The sequence below is a fragment of the Equus asinus genome, chromosome 13 (genome assembly GCF_041296235.1).
Source record: "Equus asinus isolate D_3611 breed Donkey chromosome 13, EquAss-T2T_v2, whole genome shotgun sequence".
NCBI lineage: Eukaryota > Metazoa > Chordata > Mammalia > Perissodactyla > Equidae > Equus > Equus asinus.
Window position 1 is genome coordinate 37264585 of NC_091802.1, and position 24917 is coordinate 37289501.

Consider the following 24917-nt stretch of genomic DNA (forward strand, 5'->3'; position numbering starts at 1 on the left):
ATATAAGTTGATAATCTTTTTTTTAAAGATTGGCACCTGAGCTAACATCGGTTTCCAATGTTCTTTTTTTTCTTCTTCTTCTCTCCCCAACGCCCCCCAGTACATAGTTGTATATGCTAGTTGTAGGTCCTTCTGGTTGTGCTATGTGGGACACCACCTCAGCATGGCCTGATGAGTGGTGCCATGTCTGCGCCCAGGATCCCAACCGGTGAAACCCTGGGCCACCTAAGCGGAGCATGCCAACTTAACCACTCGGACATGGGGCCGGCCCCCAAGTTGGTAATTTTTAAAGCCAGGTGGTAAGTACATGGGATTTATTACATTATCCTTTCCACTTTTTTATACTTTTTTTTCCATAATAAAAATGTCTTTTTAAAAAAGATTATTCTATGGGGCTGGCCTAGTGGCGCAGCAGTTAAGTTCCCACGTTCTGCTTCGTCAGCCCGGGGTTCGGCGGTTCGGATCCTGGGTGCGGACAAGGCACCACTTGGCAAGCCATGCTGTGGCAGGCAACCCACATAGAAAGTAGAGGAAGAAGGGCATGGATGTTAGCTCAGGGCCAGTCTTCCTCAGCAAAAAGAGGAGAAGTGGCAGTAGTTAGCTCAGGGCTAATCTTCCTCAAAAAAAAAAAAAACCAACAACAACAAAATGCACACACACACACACAAAAAGATTATTCTAGCTCACCTAGTTTTGAAGTCATCACAGGTTCCAAATTAGTGGATCTAAGCTAAGGAGGTTTTCCCATAGGTGTTTTATTAGCAAGAATCTAAGGGAGCAGGGGCCTGGGGTCCCGAGGAGTGAGGAGCAGATGCACAGATGGGACCCTTCTCAGAATGGGGCCTCCCTAGAGGGCAGACGGCACACTGGGAGAACAGTAAGGAGGAGGGCTGAAAACCACCCCAGGGAGTGCTCTTTTTCTAATCCTCTGCAAACCCGCTCCTTCCTCTTCCCACCCCTATTCCCAGAGGGAAGGGTGCCATCCTCAATGCAGATGGCCTTGCCCCTCCCTAGAGGGAGTAGTTCCTTTAAACCAGGGTGGGGCAAGCCCAAGGGAGGTGGGGAGGAGGAGGCAATAGTATGTTTTGGAAATCTCGTCAAGCTTGGGGCCCCACTCCCCAGAGGCTCCTATCAGGAGTTAAACCTGGACTTTCATCTCGCAGAGAACTAGGATTAAACTGGCAGAGAACTAGGATTAAACCGGGATCCCCAGATTATACCCTTCACCTCCACCCGTGCCCCAGGCTGTGATTCTCTGATTAGCAGGCTGTGTGGTTTTGGGTAGGTCAAGCTGTCAACTCTCTGGACCTCAGTTTCTCACATCTAGAAAATAAGGTCTGTGTCCCCAGACAGGGGTCAACCCTTGTCCTCCTATTGGGAAATACTTTCTCTTTTTTTTTTTTTTTTTTGAGGAAGATTAGCCCTGAGCTAACTACTGCCAATCTTCCTCTTTTTGCTGAGGAAGACTGGCCCTGAGCTCACATCCATTCCCATCTTCCTCTACTTTCTATGTGGGACGCCTGCCACAGCATGGCTTGCCAAGTGGTGCCATGTCTGCACCCAGGATCCGAATTGGTGAACCCTGGGCTGACGAAGCAGAACGTGGGCACTTAACTGCTGCGCCACCAGGCCGGCCCCAGGGAAATACTTTCTTAATTAGAGAGACCTTCTGTGCCCTAATGGTCTTAAGTAAGTAGTTCTTGACCTGTTTTTTTTTTTTTGAGACTTGGTTCCCATTAGGAAATGTGATGAAAAGTAACAACACTCTCCACCAGAAAAACGCAAACATTTTGCACAATTTCAAGATTTTAGGGTTAATGAAGACTTTGGAATCCATCCATAAACCCAAAGTTACCACATCCTCCCACATATCTACACATTTGACTTCATCCCCAATGAGGTCCATCCAAGTCTTCACTCAAGCCTGAAGGCAATTAGGAAGAAACTAGCCTAAGGGACTTAGAAAACTACTAAGCTTGACTTGGGATGGGGTTGGGGTTATTACTTGGATATTGGAAAAGAGCAGGCAACTAAGATGCTTTGAACCTGCAGGAACACACCAGACTTACTTAATTCCAATCAGCCGTCAAGAAGCTGGCTGGCCTCCATGACTCTCCTCAAGGTTTCTGGAGTCCAGCTACGGGAGTCATTCATTCCACAGATTTTTCTTAGCACTTACTATGCACCGGGCCTGTGCTGTCCACACTACAATAACCACTATTCATATGTGGCTATTGAGCACTTGAAATGTGGCTACTGCCAACTGAGGAACTGAATTTTAAGTATTTATAGTTTAACTTTTTCATCTGTAAATTTTATGAAACCTAAATATGGATCAAATGTTTCCAGTGAAAACTTAGCCTATGAATTGGGATGGGCTCTAAGCAGAAAATAAAATACACACTGGATTCTAAGACTTAGTACCCCCCCAAAAGTAAAACATCTGTTTATATTGATCTCATGTTAACTAATGATCTTTCAAATTAATTTTTGAATTAATCTTTTACATTAATTCCACACTTTTTTTTTTCATGTGACTATTAGAAAACATACGCTTCCATGCTTGGCTCCTGCTGCACTTCTACTGGCCGGTGCTGGCCCTGCGCTACAGTGCAGAGCAGAGTGATGAAGATGACAGGCATGCCTCTGCTCTCATGGAGCTTACAGTCCAGCAGGGGAGCCCAGCGTGGTCTGGGACAGGAGAAGGGAACGGACACGGTTAACTGGGGCATGGAGGGGGGCTGTCCACTGGACCCCTTCAGAAGAGGGTGCTCCTGCGAACTCCTCAACAACAGTCACGCGGCTCACACAGAAGTAGAAGCACCCTCCCAAAGCTGGCTCCCTCCCCAGTTTTTCCCAGCTGGAAATCACACATAAAAGATGTCCTAACGTGCCAACCCCTGCCTTTTCCATAAGATCACCAATGACTTAGTCCTTCCTCCCCATTCTGCCTTCTTATCCCTATAGGGTGGAGAAAAGAAATAATTGTTCAGGAAAGCTTCTGAAGGGGGCGGACCTGGCACGCTTCAGGCATGGCAGTAGCTGAGAAAGGGGGCGGGGCTGGGGAGGGGAGGAGGAGCTGGCCCAATGCCCAGGGCTCCGTGCCAGGCTGATCTAGAGACAGGGCAGACGGGCAGGCGGGCAGGCGAGCCATCGGGCTGTCGGGTGCGCTGTTGGGCAGGTTAGGGGCTGGAAAGGAAAATGTTGACCTACTGGAAGATGCAAGACCAGGCAGAGCAGACACCACCACCAAGGAGAATGCCAGAGTGTAGGACAAGGACACCCCTGGAATGTATCTGCAGTCCTTTGAACACGGTTGTTTAAATGTGTGTGGCACATATGTGCTGTCCCGTGTGTGCTCTGACTCCAGCGCTCATGTTGGGGACAAGCAGGAAGGAAAGGCAAGTCTCCAGGAGAAACTCCGAGCTGAACGCTATTCACTCTCCTTTGGAAGCCTCTTGTACTCTGTTTAATATGCTTCTGGGCTACTTGAGTTAGGAAAGAAGAGGGGGACCACTCCCCAGACCAAGGACACACACACTAACCAGGAACTAGGGAGTGCCAGCTGAAGGAAATCAGGAATCATACATTGAGGAAACCAAATTCACACACTGAGGCAGGAGAGGGGTAAGCCTCTCAGATCTGAGAGGGTCTTAACCCATCATCCTCATTTTATAGAGGAGCATCTGAGGTTCAGGAAAAAGAAAGAGAATTGGCAACTTTGAGGTAGGACTAGAACTCAGCTCTCCTCCCGGGCTGGTTTATGTTGATCTCAAACTTCACGGCTTTCTCTCTGACAAGAAGTGTTCATTTTAACACTGCAGAAGCCGTATACCCAATGTCAGCATCAGGAAAGATGCCCATATTCTGTATGGCTAAGTGCATGCCAACTGGCTTTTACTGCATGCGGCTCTAATTTGGGCAGAGGATTTAACTCGCAGAAGAGCTAACTTCCCTATAATATGGCTGGATGACCGTCAGAGAGATTTGTTAGCAGGGTGAAAGGGTAGTCACCAAAACTTCCATCTCGCAAAATTTCATCTAGGTTTGGGATAGGCAAGGGAGCCAGAGGTGGGACACAGACTGCAAGGCACTAATTGGTGTCAGAGAGCAAGCAAACCTCAAGGATGAATACTTGACTCAATTCACTCATCATGGAAATAAACGGTTTGACAAGAGAGCCCATGTTTTTTTCTTGCCCATCTGGGCAGCACCAGAGGAAGCCAAAACAGAAGCTCTGAGTCAGTGGAACTCTCTCCAGACAAAATCTAAGTCTGCATGGGCCAACTGCCACCCCCTCCCTCCACTGAGCTCTCTCTGCCTAGAATCTCGCTCTTTCACCTGAGTGGTTCCTAGAGCGGGAGCTGGCCGTGTGAGCTCTACGGCATGAAGTGGAAAGAAAGAGAGGCTGGGAAGTGGGGATGTGTGGAGAAGAAACCATCAGAATAAACCCAACCAGTGGGGACAAATGGAAAAGAGGTGACCAAATGTGCAGTGCAGCCTTCCTGGTGGAGGCAGGGATGGTGTGGGTAAGAAATTAACGGTTGGGGACACTGCTCACCATCCTTCGCAGGCTGGCAGTGGGAAGCATTTCAGGGATGATCCCTGGGGGTGGAGGTTAATATGCTCTGACAGAGGGAAAGGCCCAGCGGGACTAGAAAGCCCATTTCCTGCCCCAGCCTCACTGGAGATGCTGGTTTAGCTCTCACCTCACTCTCCGTGGGGATGTCAGCATCTCTCCACGAAGCTTAAGAGCCAAAAGGTCTGGCACTCTGGGGCCCAGAGACCCGGCTGAGGATGGGGCTGGCGCTCAGAGGAAAGCATGCAGAACATGCCCCAGAAATGGAGGAAGGGTTGAGTCTCTCATCAGGAGGGAAGAGCAAGCTTGAGAGCCCAGCTCAAAACAAGGATTTTGAGGTGGAGCTCTCAGAAGCAAGGAAAAGGAAACCAGACCAGCCTCAGGAGAAATCAGTCTTCTGCAAGTCACAATTCTGCACTGAGAAAAACACCCTATGGCAGTTAGAGTAATTCTTGAGATGGTTGGTGTTCCCTGGGAAAGGAGGAGAGCGTCTCCAAGCATACATTTAAAAAAAATAATTTATCCTATTAGTGGATTAGCGGAGCACTGGGTGTGCGCCTCCAACATGAGGTTAACAACGGCCAGAGATCCATCCTCCCCCTCCAGCTGCCAACAAAGACCTGTTGGTGGTCGGCAACTTCAGGAAGCCGGTGTTTGTTTCTTCCTAGTGGGATAGTTCTTACTCAGAACAGCCCTCCTCGAACGGGGATACTGATCCTGAGTTCTGCCTGGCCGGGGCCGGAGCAAAATGCCCTCTCTTTCTCTTCAAAGACCAGGGACTTCTGTCCGGGAGGACTAATGGCGCCTTCCAAGATGGTTCTCAGCCATCCTCGGCCAGGAGCAGGGGGCAAGGGCCCTAACAGCCAGGGGGACCTGGGGCGGCGAAGACAGCCTTTCACTGGGGAGGACAGTGGAAAGCGAGAGCAGGCAGGGCAACTGAGGAGAAAGAGGTGCCTGGGAAGGGCGGCAGCAGCTGATGGTGGGGGAGGGCTGGCAGCAGCTGGGGGGGAGGAGGGGAGTCCTCATGAACGGGCAATTGAGAAGCTCCGAGCAGCTGAGCGGCCGGGCTGGCGTCGGCCGGGCCTGTGGCCCACATGGGTCGGCCCCTGCCCCCAGTCCCTCTCACCTAACCCGGGAAAGCGTAGCGCCCACCCTCCCATGCCGGCCGCTGGGTGGGCCGAGTAGGCAGAGCACAAGGAGAGGGGCACAGAGGATGCCCCCGAGGCCCCGTCTGCCGCGGGGCTCGGCGGTCTAGAATGTTCTGCCACCAGAACCCCCTCCGTACCCCGACTCGCTCCGAGCCAGTCCCGCCCGGCCCAGGGGCCCTCGGCGGCCCGCGCAGGGCCCGGAGGGGGAGGGGACCCGCGCCGGGGGCTGCCGAGTGGGGGTGGGGACCAGGACTTTGCCCTTTGTCTCTCTCTCCAGAGCCACCGGCCGAAACCCGACCCTAGCAGCGAGCCAGGCAGCCAGCGAGGGGCAGGCTCCCCCTCCGGGGTCCTTTAGTAAATCCAGACCCGACCTCCCTGTGGTCAGGGCTGTGACTGAGGTGGTCCTGTGGGGGAGGGGGCTTCCCGCCTGCAAACAGGCCTGCAAGCATTTAAGTGGGAGCCGGCTGGGGGAGGGGGCCGGGAGGGGGCTGGAAGTGGGGCCGCAGAAGCTGGAGGGGAGAAAATGGCCCGGGAGGCGGCATTCCTTAGAGACCTCGGCTGGGCTGCGGGAGGAGGCAGGACCGGGCGGAGAGGCCTCCCACCGAGAAGGCAGGAACTGAGGCCTGGGAGTGGGCTGGGCTGGGCAGGGGGAACCGAACGAAGGGGCCTTCCGGGCCTGGAGAGAAAAGACCCTCCTTCAGAGGCGTTCTGGGAACCTCTACGGAAAAGTTATAATCGAAGGGTCATACTCTCCCCCATGCAGAGGAGGACATTTGTCTGGGGGTGAGAATCACTTTCTTTGTCTGCCCTTTTGGGGTGTCATCGTTTAACCACAATCTTATTACTAACTCACATTTGCACAGTCCTTCGGAGTTTACAAAGTACTTCTTTACACCCACACTCTCCTATGGACCTAGAGCGACGAGGAGAGTTGGATTTGAGCCTCTAAACAACCACAGGAGACTGGGGATATTTTTATTTCCATTCTGCAGTTTCGAAAAACGGCAGAGGGGTGAAGTGACTAGCCCAAGGTGACACTAGCCAACAAGTGTCACTACACCATGACGCCTGCTCCTGCTGGTCAGGAAAAAAGGTAACTGGGTTCTTTGCTCCTCAAAAACATGCATGAACTATGAATTATGATTCTGGAGGCATGTAACAAAGGTCAACTCTTTGTCCTTCCTGCTAGGAGGAGGGGGAGGGGAGGGGAAGCTGCCCTTCCCCCTTCCTCCCATTTTCCCCAGGGTTGAACCCAAACAAAAGGAAGAGGGAAAAAAAATCAGCCAAAGGCTCCAGCCCTGGTGCCTACCACAAGTGCCAGAGGACGGAGGCTCTTAGGATCCAAAATACTTAGCCAGCTATTTCATAGGGTTTCTGGAGATGGGGAGAGTTCAGATGAGGAACTGAGGCCCGGGGAAAGATACTGTCCCTAGATCCCACAGTTTACACAGCTGGGGAAAGGACAGGCTGGGACTGATCCCTGAATTCTAACCCCACCCCAAGTCCTTCTCCACTCCATCCAGCTGGCTCTCCGTGGGCTATTTCGTCCCAAGAGCAGAATTCCCACCTCTCATCTTAGCTGCCCAGAGAAAGGAAGAGTTTTGCTTTCTTCAACCACTCAAGACTGCATGAAAATCCCAACAGTGGGAGGAAAATATTAGGCAAAGCAGGTATGAAATACGTGGGGAAGGAGGCGGTTCAGAGCAGGGCGAAGTTAATGTTGGGCAGCATTTTTATTTGCTGAGCTTATGCTCTCCCCCCCTAAAAAAGCTCAAGATAAGACTCAGCTCCTCTGAGTATCAGAGGATCACCTGTTGCCGCTAGTAAGAGGGCTCAGCCTTGGAGGTAGAGAGGCCTGGGTTTGAATCCCGACACTACTACTTCTTCAAGGCATGACCTCGGCTAAGTTACTGTGACCACTCCCAGCTTCCCTTTCTTCTTGTGCAGAAGGAAAGTAAACCTGCAGGGTTCTTAGGAGGATTCAGTGAAGTAAGTGCTTCGCTCTGAGTAGACACTCAATAACTGCTCCCTGTAACTCATATTTTGCCCCTCATCACCTCACACAGTGCTCAGGAGCAAGGAAGATGCTCAAAAGGGGAGACAAACAGGGACACCTGCCCTACCTATCTGAGGGCCTCTCCCCACTGGAATGTCCCCCTCTCCTCTAGATGAATTGTGTTCCCACAAATATCGCCCTGTCTGTTCGCAATGCTCTCCTTAATCCAAGCTCCCTTTTTTCTGCCTATCCTCCAAAACAGCTTAGCTCAAAGCTCCTCTCTTTTAGTTCCTGAGATTGTGTGCCTCTCATGTTAGGACATAGTGTCTTGGCCTCTGCTGTCCCACAGCTTTTCCTGGATCTAAAGTGAAAATGCTGGAGGGCAGGAATTTTATCTTGTACCTCTTTTGTGCAGCTCTTTCTCTCTTAACCCCTGTGCCTCCCTTCCCCACCCTGAAAGAGATGCAATCGTGCTAAATAAAAAACCAATAATAAGTATTTAATACAGGAGAAGAGTCAGGCAAAGACACCCATTTTATATAGGATGAAGAGGTGACCACCGTATAGGACAAAGCAAAACTGGCAATGGTTTAAATGTGGCCGGGGGAGAGCGGGAAATGGGGAGTTATTGTTTGTTTAATGGGAACCGAGTTTCACCCTTGCAAGTTGAAGAGTTCTAGAGATGAATGGAGATGTGACTGCACAAAAATGTGAATGTTCTTAATACGACTGAACTGTACACTTAAAAATGGTTACTATGGTAAATTTTATATACATTTTTACTACATTAAAAATAATCTTTTTTAAATACCAAAGATAAAGTGAAAAATCTAAAGCTCCTGGGGAAAAAATGATCTGATAAAGTATATTTCCTTCCATCTCCACTCTAAGACCAAGGTCTTTCATTTGTTCCTCACTGTATTTCCAGTACCTGGCAGAGGGCATGTCATGCAATAGTAGATTCTGAAGAGATGAAAATAAGCAGATGAATGCATGCATGCAAAAATGAGCAAAAGCATGATCAAAGGTACCACCTCTGCAGCAATACACAAGCTATCACAGACATCCATATTTTGTTCAATATTTTCTTATGTGGAATTTTGATATAAACATGTATTTTAAAAGTCACCCCCTCTCCCAAAAAAAATGGCTAATGACTGAGTGGCAAAGACCCCCCACACACCCCCAGGCTAAAGTTGCTGACCACGGGATGTTTTGACGAGGAGACCAAAGGAGCCTGGGTCTCAACAGGCATCATTCCTCTTCTAGTTAGAAGTTTAAAGGAAACTAGTCATTCTAGATGGTCAGCGAGGGGCAAGGGTAGGAAAGTGAAAGAAAGATTATCTCACCGAGATTCTTGAGGTTTGCAAAGATCCTTTTATTCCCCTCCCTCCTTCCCCCAGCTTATCCTGGACAGGTATCACTATCCTATTTTAAAAACCCAGCAGCAGCAGCAGCTTTGAATCAAATGGTAATAAACACAGGGAGGAAAACCCTCTAGATAAAAGAACTTCAGTCAGCTAGATTTCCCCTTCTTCTACATTAAATAAAAAGTTGCTGGAGTGGACACTACAACTACAAGAGGAGTGAAGAAAATATTCTTCTGAACCCTGCTGTCTCCCCAGCCAACATCCTGTTACATCGAGTCATCGCTCAGAACAGACTGGCTACAGCCACCAACAGCCACGTCTGTGAAGGATCATTTTTGCCCTTTAATTTAGGGTTCTGTCTCCAAACCCTGCCAAAGCAACTGCTCTCTATTACAGTTGGACTTCTCCACCCAAGCAACTCAGAGACCTGGAGGAGGAAGTAGAATAAATATTTCTAACTCTGAATAGACATCCTCAACAAGTCTACTCCAGCCAACTGCCCCCACTTTAGTTCCTGTCTCCCCTGATTCTCTCCTCCCTGGAGCACCTCATGAAAGTTGACACGCCCCAAGCAATCCCAAATGCCACTCCAGAAAAGAGGCAATACACATCATTCTGCATAAACTAATTGTAAAACCCTTTATAGTAACTGATTAAAGTCACAAGCCTGTTAAATGGCCAAAAACCACATCCGGATTGGAAGCCCTTCCCCTCCTCGATCCATAGAAGAAGGTTCAATCGTCATTGCCTGGACTGAGCCTGCGAAAGGGGCTGTGATCTGTGTTATGTGTGTGTGCACCCACTCATGCTGGGTGGGCTCAAGAGAGGAAGTCAACATGAAGATGGGTTCTGAACACATCTCTGGGGACTGTTTCCAGATCAAGGGGCCAGGGAAACAATCTGAGGCCACTGTGGCTTTGTCCCCTACAAGGGCACAGGAAGAACAATGTAAGTAGTCACTTCCTGGGCATCTAGGGATCCCCAACTCCTGAATGCCTACTTTGTTAGCTTACCAAGCACAGAACACTAGGACCAACATGCCCATCTCCCACCAGGTACAGGAAGCTGCTCTCATTTCTTCCTTCCTCAGACCCTCCAAAGGACTCACACAGTCCCCTTCATCCTGAATTCTTACATTAGCTACCTCATCTGCAGAATCAAGATGATTCCCCTCACCAATATCCCTACCCTACATGCACCTGTGACAATAGCCCCAATGTGTGAAATTTCGGCTAGGAACCTGGCCTGGCTTCAGAGTATCACCAACAATAGAATATATGGCCCATTCCCATAAGGCACCATCAGTAGCATTCTCCACTATCCTTGCCCCGTCTCTTCAAGCCTTCTGTCTGAAGATGGGTAAGGGACATAGTGATGAGGTCCATAATCTACAGCTCTGGGGCTTTGCCCTGGTGGGCTCCATCTCCCTCTCCCAAAACGTGACTTTTCCTTTCAGCAGACAGGTTATCAAGCACTCTACTACACATATGCCTTTCACTATGCCTGCCCATCACTGCTCTGTACCAAATACATGCCAAATTCCCTATGCGTATGTAAACATCCTAACCTACTGCCTTAGATATATGCCCCAAGCTGCCACACACGGAGACCAGACAGGAGGCAGAGTTCCATATCTAAAACAATATCATCATCATCATCATCATCGTCATCGCTAATGTGTGATAGCACCAGTTTACAGTTACAGAAATGGAGGCTTCAGGAGTTTACCATAACTTTCCCAGTTTCGCAATCAATGCCCACTCCAAAGCTCTTGCTTTGAGACACTGGACTCTCCTGGGGAGACCTTCCCGCCGCACTCCCGTGGAGGACTGAGTGAGGGACCTAGGGCAGGTCAGGAGACTGGCCCAACAGCTCCCTCTCTCCTTGAACCCCAAGAATTCTGAATGATTCCTGTCCGCCCTGCTCTCGTCACCAGAGAACTCTGACCCCACAAACAACCTTTAAACAAAACTGTTTTTTTAATTTCTGAATTCTCTGATTTCTCCTCTTAAAGATAAGTACATCCAATCAACAAAACTAAACTATCCAATCAAATTTCACTCAGACTTAACATTTTCCATTTCAAGTGGCCAAAACATCTGGAGGAACGACTAATTTTTTAACTGAAACTCAAAATGAAGAAAAACTGAAGTTTTCCTTAACCCCCTTTTCCTAAGGAAATGGTGAAAGGATTGACCAGAATACATGAAACAGACATGGCAGCAAGGGAAAGAAAAAATGAGAGCTCCTCCATTTCTCTGCCTCCTCTCTAAGAGAGATTTTTTTTCTCCACAACCCTCCCCCTAAACTCTGAGCAAAATTCCCACCCGTCCTGACAGGCCCCTTATATGCTTTTAGCCACCCAAATGGCCCTTGTCTAATAATCAGACTTGTCCTGAGGGGTCTTCAAAGTTATCTGGACAAGCCGGTCATAAATTCTTGTACTCATCCAGCTGGTTGCTGTGTATTCCATTCAAAAGCGGTTTACTGATGGTGAGCCATGCCACACAACCAGAACTTCAAATCCTGGAAGCCTGGACTTCTGCAATAGGACAGCAATGTCTGGTGGTGTTTGTTCTGTATAGAGTTACATTTCAGTGTTTGCCAATCAGGTTTTCTCCAACTCTATTAAAATGATGAGGTCCAGACCTCCTTTTCTCCTGTGATGAACCCATAATCAACACACATTTTGTTTCAGCAGTTGGTGTTTAGGGGGAAAGCTTGTTCAAGCCTTTTGTTCGTTCATCCCTGGCTATTTATTGCAAACCTACTGCGCTGCAAAGGTAGGTTAAGAAGCAGGTCTTCCAAAGCTGGCTCTGCTTTTTCAAAACCAGGACGACCCCTTCCACGCACAAAAAACTACACAGCCGCCTTTGAACAAAATCTGAGGGTATGCCCCAGTTCTCCTACTAGAATGCGGTCAGTGGACTGGGGGGACTGGACATCTCTCTGCTGGCAGCGCTTCCTTGCCATGCTTGTGTTATCACAGGTGCTCTCCTGCAGTTTCATCTTCTAGCCAAATCAAACTTTTATCAAGAACCAAATGAACATGCACTTTCTTGAGTGCGTGTTTTTTGAGGAGAGACCTTTTCTTGTTTTGTTTCGACAGGCATGTAAAAAGGTGCAGGCCAGGAGAGGAAATGTGTTCAGCACAGGTGGAACTGGGGGGTAAACTTTCTATTAAGCTGGAGTCAGACACTGGCTGAGACCCCGAGAAAGGTCTTCAAAGCCTAGCCAGTGGCCAACTAGAGGACCTGTTGTCTCTCTTTTACAACATGAATAAAATCCATCATAGAGCCCCTGGTTACTATTACTCCCTTCGTTATTGTTCCAGTCAGCCTTTGGGACGTGGAGACAGTCCGTTTTCTAAAGATTACAGACTACTTGACACTGTTAACTCTTCCAGGTTCTATGCCCGATGGCCAAGGGAACTCGGACACTGGGAAAGGGCCACAGCTACGTGCACCTCCATTTTCTCTCCACCTCTCTCATCCTCTTCTTTTCCCCTCACCCACTCTCTTCCCCTCTCCCCTGCCTCTTCACTTCACATTCACCCAGGGGCCTTCTGCTTTTGCCTCAGGACGGAAGGGTCTTCAGACAGCCCAGGCGCTGTAAAGGTCTGCGCCCCACAGCCGGGGGAAACTCTCCACGTGGGCGAGCTTTGGGATCTGGGGGCTCCAAGGACTAAGGCGGAGGCTGTGGGCTGGCACCCCGCAGCCCGAGGTCTCGGGGACCCTGGGGAAGGAAGCTCCTGGGAGACCCAGGCCTGCGGATGTTCCTGGCAGGGGCTTGCTCAGCGGGGGAAGGCGGGGGCCCGGCGCTGCGCGGGCAGAGACTGCGAGGCCGGGCGGCTCGGCGGGCGGGCGGGGAAGGGCCAGGCCAGGGCCGCGGGCGCGGGCTCTCCAGGAAGCGCCTCCAGCGCGCCGCGACTTTCTCTGCTTTTTGAAAAGAGGAAGGGAAGGCAGGCAACGCCGAAAGCAAAAATAGCCTTGCCGTCCCCGAATCTACCACCCATCTTCTAAGCCCGGTGTCTGCGACCCCCTCTGCCGCGGGTCGCCGGGCGCCTCCAGCCGCTCCTCTTTAAAAGGGAAGCGGGAAACCCACCCCAACCCCCATCTCTCTCTCTCTCTTTTTTTTTCCCCCGTCTGGAATTTCCAACCCAGGACGAACTCGTCTGATTTCTCCAGTCTCCCCTGCTGTTTTTTTCCTCCCCTTTTCTCTCCCTAACACTCCCATCCCAAAATCTAAGCTGCACTTTCTGGAAGGCATTAGCCACATTTTAAGAATCTTTTAAGAGGATGGGGAGCAAACAAGACTGAATTTAAAATCTAACAGCTCGCAAAATGTCTGTTCTTCAAACGCCTTCGGTTCATACATTTATTCTAATAACACTGTCACCACCAACCCCCCCCCCCCAAATCAACACAGGTACAACCAGTATGTATCTCTTCAACACAAAAATCCCCAAACTTCAACAAATAGCACTTGCTGGTCTCCGTTTCCTCTTTCCACTAACTAAACCAGATCTAAATTTTTAAAAAATGTTTTAAAATCGTATATCCACTAGCCTATCTGAATGGTATCTTTGTCAAGTGGCTGTTACACATTAAAGTGTAGAATAAACAAACTCAGAAAACAAGCCTTAAAGTACCCAAACACATAAAACAGATTCAAATGGCATATATTAAGGTAATTTAAAAAGATTAGAAGCCCAGAACCTTTGAATCAAGATTCTTCCAATGGTTAATGTCATGTATTTCATCTCTAAAACATAATTATAAGAAAGAATGTTTTGCTCTTTTTCCACCAAACACTGCACCATTAAAGCTTTACATTTGGAACAGCTAACTCTATTTTTGAATAAATTTGTGATGGGAATTATAATTCTTCCCCTTCTTTACTCCAAAGTTCTCCATCTAGGAAATCCATGGAGTAAAATTTCATCTTTCCACTTTGGGTCAGAAAATACAGGGTTCTGGAAACCTACAACTCTTCCAAAGCATGTTCAAATACCAGCGTCCTTAGGGAAGTCATCTTGAAACACTGAGCACTAAATGGGAACAAGTTCAGGATTTCTCTAGCAGTGAAGAAAATTTAAATTTGTCAAGTTTACTTTCTAGGCGGAAATTAAAATGGGGAGAGTGAATTGGTTTCCACCTTTCCTCCAAACAGTGCAGAAAAATTTAAGAATCAACCATTTTTTAAACTTATTTAACACCCAAAGAGCTAACCTAATATTAGTAAGAAAACCTTTTTACTAAAAGTGTCGTAAACTGTTTCTAGTTTAAACTTATTTGTTGAATATGGGGATCAGATGTATCTTTTAACTACAACCACTAAAACAAAAGTGCCTGAAAATCCTCCCACTCGAGCACTTTTTACTCCTTTGTTTTTTTTTAGAAAGACATTCCCTTGTTTCTTAACCCCCCTTATAATTCATTTTCAGCCCCTCAGAACAATTTTCATTAAAGGCAAATTCATTTCCCAGGGCAAAATTTTCTTGCTTGTTTTGAAAACATTCAGTGATCCAATTATTTCTTCAGAGCCTCTGCATATCACTTAAAATTAAAAATAATACTTTTGCCATTTACAAGACATCCCTTCACAGAGATTTTTAAAGCTGCTAACTTTAGAAAATTAAGCTGTAAAATCAGAATGAAGTTGAACACTTTCTCTTCTGAGTTCTCACACATATGGCTGAGACCAGTTTTTTTTTTTTTTAATAGTTGGAAATTTAAGGGAAAGGGCTGGCCCACCTCATTTTAAGTCAGCTTAGAGAAAAGAACCACCATTAACCTGCCTAAGGAAATCAGAGTCTTTAATGTGAACTCGTTGCACTGAGAAAAATCTGTACACATCTCTTCCATTTTTTTCTTAACAGCAACACCTTTTATTTTGATGACACCAGTTGACAGTAGGTATGCTATCTTTAGGTCACATTCCTCTAGGAAAAGGCACACATACTGGCAAATGAAACAAAAGTTTAATTCCCTTAAAAGCAAGTCATTTCCCCAAATAAACAAGTCTCACCAAGAGGGTAGCCCTTTATCTTAACTACTCTTAAGTCTCTCAAAATAAAATACACATGCAAACCCTTTCCACAACTGTCTTAAAAATACTTTTGGTTTTTCTCCTTTGTCCTAATATTTGACAGTTACTATATGCCAGTTCTCAACAAAAAGACAAAATTGTTGATCAAAATTCCAACACTGACTAAGAGGGAGTTTAGGAAGACGTCAGGGAAATTTAATGTCACCCATTTTAAAAACTCAAATTACCATTTCAGTTTAGATGTATGGTGTTCAGTTTCTTGGGTTCTTAAAAGGGTACAAATTACATTTATCAAACAGATACAAAGTTAGAACAAAACATATTAATACTTCAAAATCAGAGGTGCTCAGGGTAACTCCTGTAGTATTTTGTTTGATTCCACCCTTTAAAACAACAAAAAGCAAAAAAAAAAAAAACAGGAACATTTAGGTTTTTATGAATCTCTCAGAAATGTTTACAGTCATTATTCATTTGGAACTGAGTGCATCAAGAAGAGTTCTCTATTTTAAACAGTGAAAACACAAGAGTATATATACACAAAATATATATGTACAGTTGTTCACTTTGCTCGAGATATTAGTCATAGTTAATTAACTAGTTCCTGTTCTATACATGAGATTGAAAAAGCCAGTATACACACCAAATGAATACTTTTCAGACAGACTAAAAACACATACCACAACATGCTTCCTCAAAGAACACAAAATGATAGAGCAAACTGACTTCATGAAAACAAACTTTCTTTTTTTAAATCCCAAAATTTAAAAAATTGATTCATTCTAGAAAAATGAAGTGCCTTCTCACCACTACCCCCAAAAAATAAAACAGAACTGACTCAATGTTTGTGCTCAAAAATTATTTCAGGAAGGGGGAGAACACACAAAAGATCGAATTTAGGATAATATGGGTGTGGAAAGGAAGATTTTGTACCCACTCTTCTCACAAAACCCACCCCTCCCAACTCAAAAGAGCCCTCAGTAAGACATTTTGGAGGGAACAGGGAACCTAAAAATGGCTTGAAATCAAGCAGATGGCTTAGGGAAAAAGATCCATAAATACAGAGCACCATAAAAATTAAAATATAAATGTTTGAGGTTCCATTTCATCACATTTTGCTATTTCTCCTTCTTTTCACTGCATTCCCTTTAAAATTTAAACCATCCTAAAGAGCAAAAGAAAAATTTCCACATATTTCAGAATCCCAGTTGTTCTGGATATTTCTCATCAACATGTTTCAAAAACTCAGCTTTTTTAATATTTCAAAATGTGAATATTTTGTGGATATTTCAGTTCAAATACCCACAATCTTCTCAATAACTCTACTAGTGTCAGTGTATGTTTTTCTCTTATTCCCATCTCCAGGAAATGTTTCAAAATAATAAATAAGACGTTTTTTTCTTCCTTCCGATTTTATTGCCTCTTTCCTCCTAACTCTAATTGCCTTTCCAATAACAGAGTATTTCAAGCACTTGAGCTTAAGTCACAAGCTCTGTAAACATAGTTACAAGCCATATTGATCATCTATAGATACAATAGTTCCAAGTTACTTAAATCTCTCAAGCTAAACCACTGGACAGATTATCTCACATTAAACTTTCTAGATCTTCTTAGCAGCCTCCAAAAAAGCACAGCCACCCATCTCCACCTTCCCACCCTGAAAAGACCGGAGACTACTCTGAAATGCAGCAAGTTTCCAGTTGAAATGAGAGGGGATCAAAGATTCACTGGGGTTTGCAACAGAGAGAAAACTCTGCACTGTCAACATGTTTAAAGTCAGATTTGAGAAAGCAGAAAGACTCTGCCCTTATACTTCCCAGCCAGAGTTCAATGAAAGATTTGAAATCCACCGTGAATCGGATTTGGGGATAACATGATAGAGGTACCCCACTTTGCTGAAGTGAGGCTAGAAAGGTATTGGAACACTCACTCTCTCTCACACACATACACACGCACACCATTCATCCAGGGAGTTCTAGACCCTCCAAAGAGCCCTAGCTCACAGCCTGAACACAAAGCTCTCACCCCAGATGGTCCCCTTGTAACAATGGACTGAAGGGGGGGGGGGGGGGGGCTCGCAAAGGATAGTACGGCCAAAGCATATTCTTTGCAAAATCCAGTTGGGAGGGGAGGACGTGCATGTGAGGGACCAGGAGTAGGGCTCTGTGAACAAAATAATGTCCATGCCTGTTGCAGAAATATAAATGAAGCGCAAGTATAAGATAATTCTTTTGGGAAACGGAACTCATTCCACGTCCCCTAGGGAGTGGAAGGAGACCCCCACCAATCCACTGAAGAATTATGGTGAGTGAAGGGTGGGGAAAAAAACAGAGAAAACGAGGCCTGCTAGGAAGTTGCAGAAATGTCCATGAGTCTGAACTCTTGAAACCTTTTTAGCTTCCCCACAAAAATGGCCCCACACCCCTTGAACAAACTCCACAAAGTTTCTCCCCTATTTTTTCCCTTTCACTTCTCCAAGTAACATCTCTGAGCCCACCCCAGCCCCGGCTTATTTATTTATTTTTTTTACAAGCTGTAAACCACTCATTACAAGATCTTAGCCAGTCTTCCCTCCCTGCCCCCAACATCCGGAGTTGGGGGTGGGAAGGCCGGTAATGGGTTTCTTCCACTGGAGACACTTTGGACCCCAGAACACAGCTTCTCAGAGCCCCAGACTGACCCCGCTCCCATCCCCGCCCGGAGAAAGGCTCTTTCCTACCTTTGTTTTTTGGGGACCGAGTGTTCAATCTCTAAGCGTTTTCCTTGCAGTTCCACTTTCCCTGAAGATTAAAACAAGGAGAGAGGGAGACAATATGAGAACTTGAATGGGGGGGGGGGGGGAGGGGGGCGGGAAAAGGACAGAGAAAGCCATTGGGGTAATTCAGGAGTTACTCGGATCCGAGATCTTCCTAGGAATCAGGCAGTGAGTTCCGCAGCCGGATGAGAAAAGGTCGCTCTGGGAATGGTGGAATCTATAAATTCATTGTGTTTTCGTTATTTTTGTTTCGTTCTATTATCTCATCGAGGCCGGTTGAGCAGCGGGTCGTTCTGGGAGCCTGATCTGGGAGAAGTGCGCGGCCGCCTCTCCGGCTCCCAGATGTGGGGAGAAGGGGCCGAGAGAGAAAGGCTCTCCGTTTCTCCCGAAGTGTGTTGCAGGGCGGGGGGGAGGGGGGTGCGGGATGAAACTTTATTTTTCGGTCGAGCCAGGGAGAAGGGCTTCGAGCGGCTGGGCGGTCACCTGTCGGGACTGGTCGGGAGGAGAGGCCCTGGGGGAGCGGAGCGGGGCCCCGCAGGGAGGGTCCCGGCGGCCGCGGTGGCGGCGGCGCGCGCCTCTCGGCCCAGCCTCGGCGGCTCGGGAAGCAGCATGGCGACCCGGCGCCGCCGCCGCCGCGCCACCCCGCTCACGCCCCACTTTCAAATCAGAATGGCTCGAGCCCCAGGCCCTGGGCGGGAGGCGGGACCCCCTTCCTCTCGGGTCCTGTCCGAAGGCTGCGGTCCCTAAGGAAACCCAGGAGATCGGAAACGGAGCGGGGACCCCTGCCCCGCCTGGAAAGGCCTAAGGAGGAGGCAGGGGAGCTGGGGGTGTTCGCGCTGGGGGCGGGGGCCTCCAGCCGCCGCTAGGGAGGGGCTCACGTGGAAATAACGCCCTGACCGGGTCGCCTTGGTGGCGACCCCCCACTACTGCCCACGGGGGCTCCCGCCCCGTCGGTGGGGGGTCAGGGGATCACCTTACTAAAGGCTCCAGCTTCTGGTCTCGGGTTGGGAGGAAGGGGTGAGGAGATGCCGAATATTTGCGCGCGCGAGGGGAGTGGGGGCCGGAGGGGGCGTCGAAGGAGCTGGGTGCAGGGTGGGTACCGAGGCCGAGCCCGCAGGCCGCGGGGAGAGAGGAGTTGGCGGGCGAGGACAGAGGCGGCGCAGGTCTCCGTTGTTCAGGGATTTCGTTGTGGTTTTCTCGGGGCCGTGAGTGCGCTCTTACCCGAGAAAGTTTCGATGGCCTTCATGGCCCAGTGCTCGTCGGGGCAGTCCACGAAGGCATAGCCGGATTTGACCAAGAACTGGCCGCTGTAGGAGATCTTGTGCTCCGCAAACACTTTCTCCAAGTCCGCGGGGGTCACGCTCTCGTTGAGGTTGCCGATGTAAAGCTTGTTCATGGTGGCGGGCTCGGGGCGGGACGCGGTCCCTGGCGAGGCCGAGCGAGCGGGCGCGGGCGGCGAGCCTCCTAGGCCGAGAGGCGGGAGGCCGGAGGCGGCAGCCGCAAACTTTCTTTGCACCCCACCCCTGAAGTTGTCCGGAGCCCGGCGGGGAGGGCGGCCCGAGGGCGCGCAGAGGTCGCGGCAGAGTTCGGGGAGGCCCGGGAGAAGTGCCCGCGGCGCGCTGGGAGGCGGACGACGCGGCGCTGCTCCTTCCCTTCGGTCCGAAACCCCTCCGAGCGGGCTGGTGTGTCACGTTTCTCCGCGGCCGCCCTGGCGCCGCCTCTAAATAAAATCGACTTGAAAAAAAATGGAGCGGAAAAAAAAAAAAAAAAGGCGAAGCCACGTGGTGAAAGCCCCCACCCACCCTGCAGGGGAAGACCCCCGACTCCTCCGGGCCCATCGACCCTCCAGCCCGGCCCAGCCCACCAATCTCCCGCCTTGGGGGGGGCGCTCAACTCGCCCCCGGGTAAACTGGGCGGGGTGGGGGAGTCTGCGCTCCCGAAGCTCTACTCGCCCCCTCCCCTTTTGCAAGAATCTGGCCCCAAGGGAGGCGCCCCGCCCCCACCCATCCCCCTACCCCGGCCCTAGCTGGGGGAGGGTGGTCGCGCCCAGAATCTCCCACCTCTTTATGGGTAAAATGTACGGTGATTTTTTATTCGTGTGTTCGGGGGATGGGGGAGTTTGCCCACCCTACCCCGGTTAACTGCTAGCGACTGACAGGCGGGGGACGGCCGAGAGAGACAAAGAGAAGCCGAGGACTCTAGGGTCTTCAGGAGGGGGTCGCGCGAGCCGGTGATTTAAAAAGAAGGGCGCTCTTCCCCTACATTTTCAAGTAGGGGGTCTGGGCCTTCCCGGCCCCAGCCCTAGGAGACTCCCTCGCCTCCGGGAATCCAAGACCGAGGGGCCCTGCGAGCGCGGGACCGGGAAGCTGGGAACACGGGGGGTCGCGGCTGGGAGCGAGGAATCCACAGGAAATCATGTTTCGGGATTCCCACGGGAGAAAGGGTGGCTCCCACCCGGGGTTCGGCTGTTGAACAACAAGGTCTCGGGGTCCTGGGGGAACGCGCGGCTCCGGCCCAAGATGACCCCGGGGGGGGGGGGTGGATGCTGGAGGGGAGGAAGAGGAGTGGTAGCGTGAGCAGACCCGGGCGGACCGAAGGGGGAGGTCTCAGGGAGGGAGTGATCGGGTGAGCCGAACGGTCCCTTCTCCCTCCCTGGCGCCGGGACAGACAGGTGGAGTCCCCTGCGCCCGCTCCACCCCGCGCGGCGACAGTCGCTTTCCCAGCGCGGGGTTCGGGTCCCGGAACTTTGTTTGGGGTGCAGGCTTCGGATCCGGGCGGGAAGGCGGGAGAGGGGCCGCGGGCAGGGGGCCGAGCGCGAAGCCCCGCCCACGTCCCCAGGTCAGGCCCGCGGAGGGAGGGGGTAATTTCCGCTCGGCGCTCGGCTGAGCGAGGGGCGGGAGCTCGGAGGAGGGGGCGGCGGTCCCTCCCCTGCCCGTGCCTGGGGAGGGGGAAGCGGATCCGCCCTGGTCCCTTCCCTCGCCTTTGACCAACTCGTTCCGGATCCTCCGGCCCCGGGAGCCCGAGGGACGGACCCGACTGGGCAAGGGGCGACACGTGGGCGGTCGCGCCCCGTCTCGGCGGTGGGGGAGGGGGCAGTTGGCGGCGCGTTTCGGCGTCCCGGATACACGGCGGAGAGCGGGACGCGCGGTCCACGCGCAACCGGGATCCCGGCCCGAAGGGCGAGCGCGGCCAACGAGTTTCCAGCGGCGGGGGCTGGGACGGCACCAGGGGGTGGCGGAGAGCGCGGCCCGGGGACCCCGGAGCCCCCTTGGCCAGGGAACCGGGGAGAGAGGGAGGTGGACCTCCAGTAAAGCCAGAGTCTCCGTGAACTGGGCGGAAGCTCGGGGTTTGCTCCGGGTTCTGCAGGAGGGAGAAATCCTGTCGGGGGCACGCGTGCTGCGAGGGCAGGTGAGGAAGGGGGTCACTCTCCCTTTCCCGGCCCCCGACCCCATTGTCTCAGTCGCCTGCAGCCCGGGCCGACTCCGCAACACGTGTTGGCTGCACCGATATGAAAGCCTTGGGTTTTTTCCTTGTGATTTTGTGTGCAGAGTCAGTGAGCTGACTCCGACTTGGGCGCACCGCTCTTCTGCCAGACGATTTCATGCCGTTCACAAAGTCGGGAGTTAAAAGACAGAACGCTGCACCTTTGTCCCCCTCCCGGTTGTCCCCGCGCGCTGAAAAGAAATGGGGCTTGGGCGTGGGGGCGGGGGAAGCCTTCCAGCTCGGTTTCTCCGTCTCCACCACCTTCAAAACCCATCCTCCAAATCCCCGTTTTGTTCTGGACAGCCACGTGTTTGTCGGATTTTTGTTTTTGTGATTTTTTTTTCTTTCCATAGGGCGACAGAAATTAAAATAGTGTAAGCCATTAGTTGCTGAGTAGAAAAAGCATTTTGGGGTGGCTGACATCTGTATCCCACCCTCGGTACCTCCTCCCACCCTCCCCCCTGTTTCTCACTCAATATTTAGTCAATTCTTCACCATAAACAATTTTAAAACAAACCAACGAGCTGGAAACGGTGCCCACCACATAATAGGCATTCAATAAACATTTTTTTAATGAAAAACAAGCTAATACAAACTGCAGAGCAAAGAAAATTCATAGGAAAATTACGAGTCCAGAAAAAAAAATTATCTTGGCCAGAATGTGTGGGTCTGTTTCCCGCGGACTTTTCTCGGTGATGTGTGTGGACTTTTGAAAGGGCTAAAAGATGGTCTCAGAAAGGCTGCTGTGTTCCTTGGCCTTTTCCTAAAGAGGAGCCCCAATCTCCTTAAATCTTTTCTGTTAGATTGGGGGACAAAGAAGAAGGTACTAGGGCGGACATTTCAGTTCCCAGAAACTTTAAGTGCTGTTTCCTTCATTTGATTTAAATCTTTAGGAATTAATAGAAGCACCTCTCAAGTTTTCTCCCTGGGGGACATAGCCACTACTCTCTCTCTTTATTCCTAAAACAAAAGCAAGTTACACCCCACAAAAATCTCAACCCAGACCTCTCAATGCCTGTGAAATGCAGCCCACCTCTTATCCTAGATTCAAAGAGAAACAAAAAAATTTAAAATAATTGAATTCAGTTCACTTTTAGGTTGATTTTTTCCATTTAAAAAATATAATAGAAGTCTAGATGTTAACTGGAATTAGTTTAAATGCTTTTAAATGACAGGAAAGGAAAAAATATGAATTTATTAAATTAAAGTTTTACCAACTATTGCTAAATTGTAACTGATTTGTTCTTTTTAAAAATCAGCTGTTTCACTGAATTCTAATCCCCCCCCCCCCCCAACACACACACACTACCAAGGGCTTCTGTGTATAGTCAGAGGCTGCAAGAACACAAGAGATTGGAGACAGCTGGGGTGAGAGGCAGACCTTTTTAGCCCCCAAATCAGCCTTGCCTCAGTGACCTGGCTATTTTAGGCTGGGGTTGGGGGCACTGAATGATGTTGATTGGTGCTTCATCTCTCCCCTCTGAGTGAGCTCAGCACTAAAATTAACCTGAGAGAAGGGTTATTTCTTGTCAAGACTCACATTCCGAGGTGAGGGACAGGCATGGGCCGTGTTGGGATGCCATGATTTATCATCACTCTTTTCTTTGTTTTTTAAATATTAAAGACAACTAATAAACATTATATTTGTTTCCAGGTTTTTTTTCCACACAGCTTTTTGGGGAAAGATTAACCTTCAATGCAGAATTAAATTTAGTTTGTTAGAGTTAAAAATATATATGCAGGATAAATTGTTGTTTTCTTTCTTTAATAATAATAATGTATTATTGTTGATGTTATACTTCTTGGTCTCGTCTTCCTCCTCCTTCATTTTTCCTGGAGAAATATTTGGTCTAGTTACAGGATTCAGTTCTCTGAATTCAGGAACACTGAAACTTGATTCCAGTTTAAAGATGGGATTTTGATCCATTTTCCTTCAGTGTGAACCTACAATTACATACAGAGAGAAAAAAAAATTAAGAGAATAAAACATTTGTAAAAATTGGAAATATAAAGTTAAAAAATCAACAATTCCTCTATTGTCATACAAAATTAATTTCATTTTTGAATATTTCTTCCAGTATTTATCCATTTAGAATAATTTTATATTTTGTCATCGTATTTTATCTTAGTTTTTCACTTCTGTTATACCATAAGCATTTTCCCATGCTGCCTCAAAGTTTTCATAACTATCATTTTTAGCAGACATGTAACATTTAGTCCAGTAGATGTAAGTTAATTATTTATTAATCATTATTTTTAGATATATAGGCTACATCAAATTTTTTTACTTTTGTAAGTAGTGCTGAATAGACATTTTGGGGGCATGTAACTTTTTTCCTCTTTTGATTAGCTCCTTTGGATAAATCCCCAGAATAAATATTGCATTTCAAATCTAACATTTATCAATGGCTTTCTATTTTAAAAGTTTAGCATGTTTTACAAAAGAGAAGACAAAAAAATTGGAAAGCAGGAGAGAAATGCATTAAAATAGAATTTTTCCATTTTTTATTTTCTAATGAATCATAATCAATTTTGAAATAAAATTATGGTTTCTATAAAACAGAGAAAAAGAAAAATCCATACTCCCTGACATATGGCTACTTTGACTTCAAAGTTTTTGGAGGAATTTGTTTTTGTTTGCTCGGTTTTTATTTGTTTTGTTGCTGTTGTTTGCTTGTTTTTTCATTCTTATTGCCTGGGGATATTTTGTTTCTTCTTGCAACTTGAAGTCTAGTGTGGCTTTTCTAAATGCATGTAAACCTTGAAAAAGTGTAAATTAGTCCCAATTTAAAAGTACATGCAGCATTTTCTCCTGTCAAATAAATAAGGATAATTAATTATATAAAAAGTAAAAGAATTGTAAGCAGAGAAGGAAATTGTCCTCCTTCAAATTCTTATTTAAAAGGGTTCAATGTTTAAAACCTTAAAAAGAAATGTGTTTATTTCAGAGATAGAAGAGACTCAAGGAGAAAAAAAGAACTTTAAGAACAATCATTTGTTTTTCTAGGGGTCACACAATGTGTGTGACAAAACTCCCCACCTTTTTGTTTTGGCTCAGGTTTACAATGCAGAAACTTTTAGATAAGGAAGGGAATCATTTATTTTATTAACTTTTTAAAAAATGGGTGTTTCCAAACCCAATGTGTTAGTAAATTACACTACAGCACACTAGCCCCTATTGACACATGTAAAAGAAATGGTCAATAACATTCCTCCCACTACGCTAGTACTGCCTTCTGCTTTTTTCCCACTCCAAACTCCCTTGGTTAAAAGATAATGAACCACTTTGTTTAGTCCCTATTTTGCACAAAAGGCAAAATAGATCACTGGTTAATTTTGGGGGAAATTGTACAATTCAAGGAAAGACAAGGAAATAAATGTTATTTTTCAAAATAAAACAAATTGTAAAAAGCAACAAAAAAGGGAATCCATAAGTAAATATTATTTAAGGTGGAAATAGTAATGAGATAATTTTATACTTGAAATATATGTATCTTCTAAATATTTAAGTGATTTTAATTCAAAAAGAATCAATTAC

At 48.0% G+C, this 24917-nt stretch overlaps 1 protein-coding gene across 2 annotated transcripts in view; it reads right to left on the bottom strand.

Annotated features, from left to right (window-relative positions):
* Positions 1–19402, bottom strand: part of IGF2BP1 (insulin like growth factor 2 mRNA binding protein 1) — a 40047-nt gene extending 20645 nt beyond the window's left edge. For both annotated transcript variants that reach the window (XM_014833855.3, XM_070482151.1), the window contains exons 1-2: positions 19118–19402; positions 17861–17921 (exon numbers count right to left, since the gene is read on the bottom strand). In XM_014833855.3, the coding sequence (XP_014689341.1) occupies positions 17861–17921; positions 19118–19292 (236 nt within the window). In that variant the 5' untranslated portion in view covers positions 19293–19402. The remainder of the gene's footprint in view (positions 1–17860; positions 17922–19117) is intronic.
* Positions 19403–24917: the final 5515 nt, after the last annotated feature.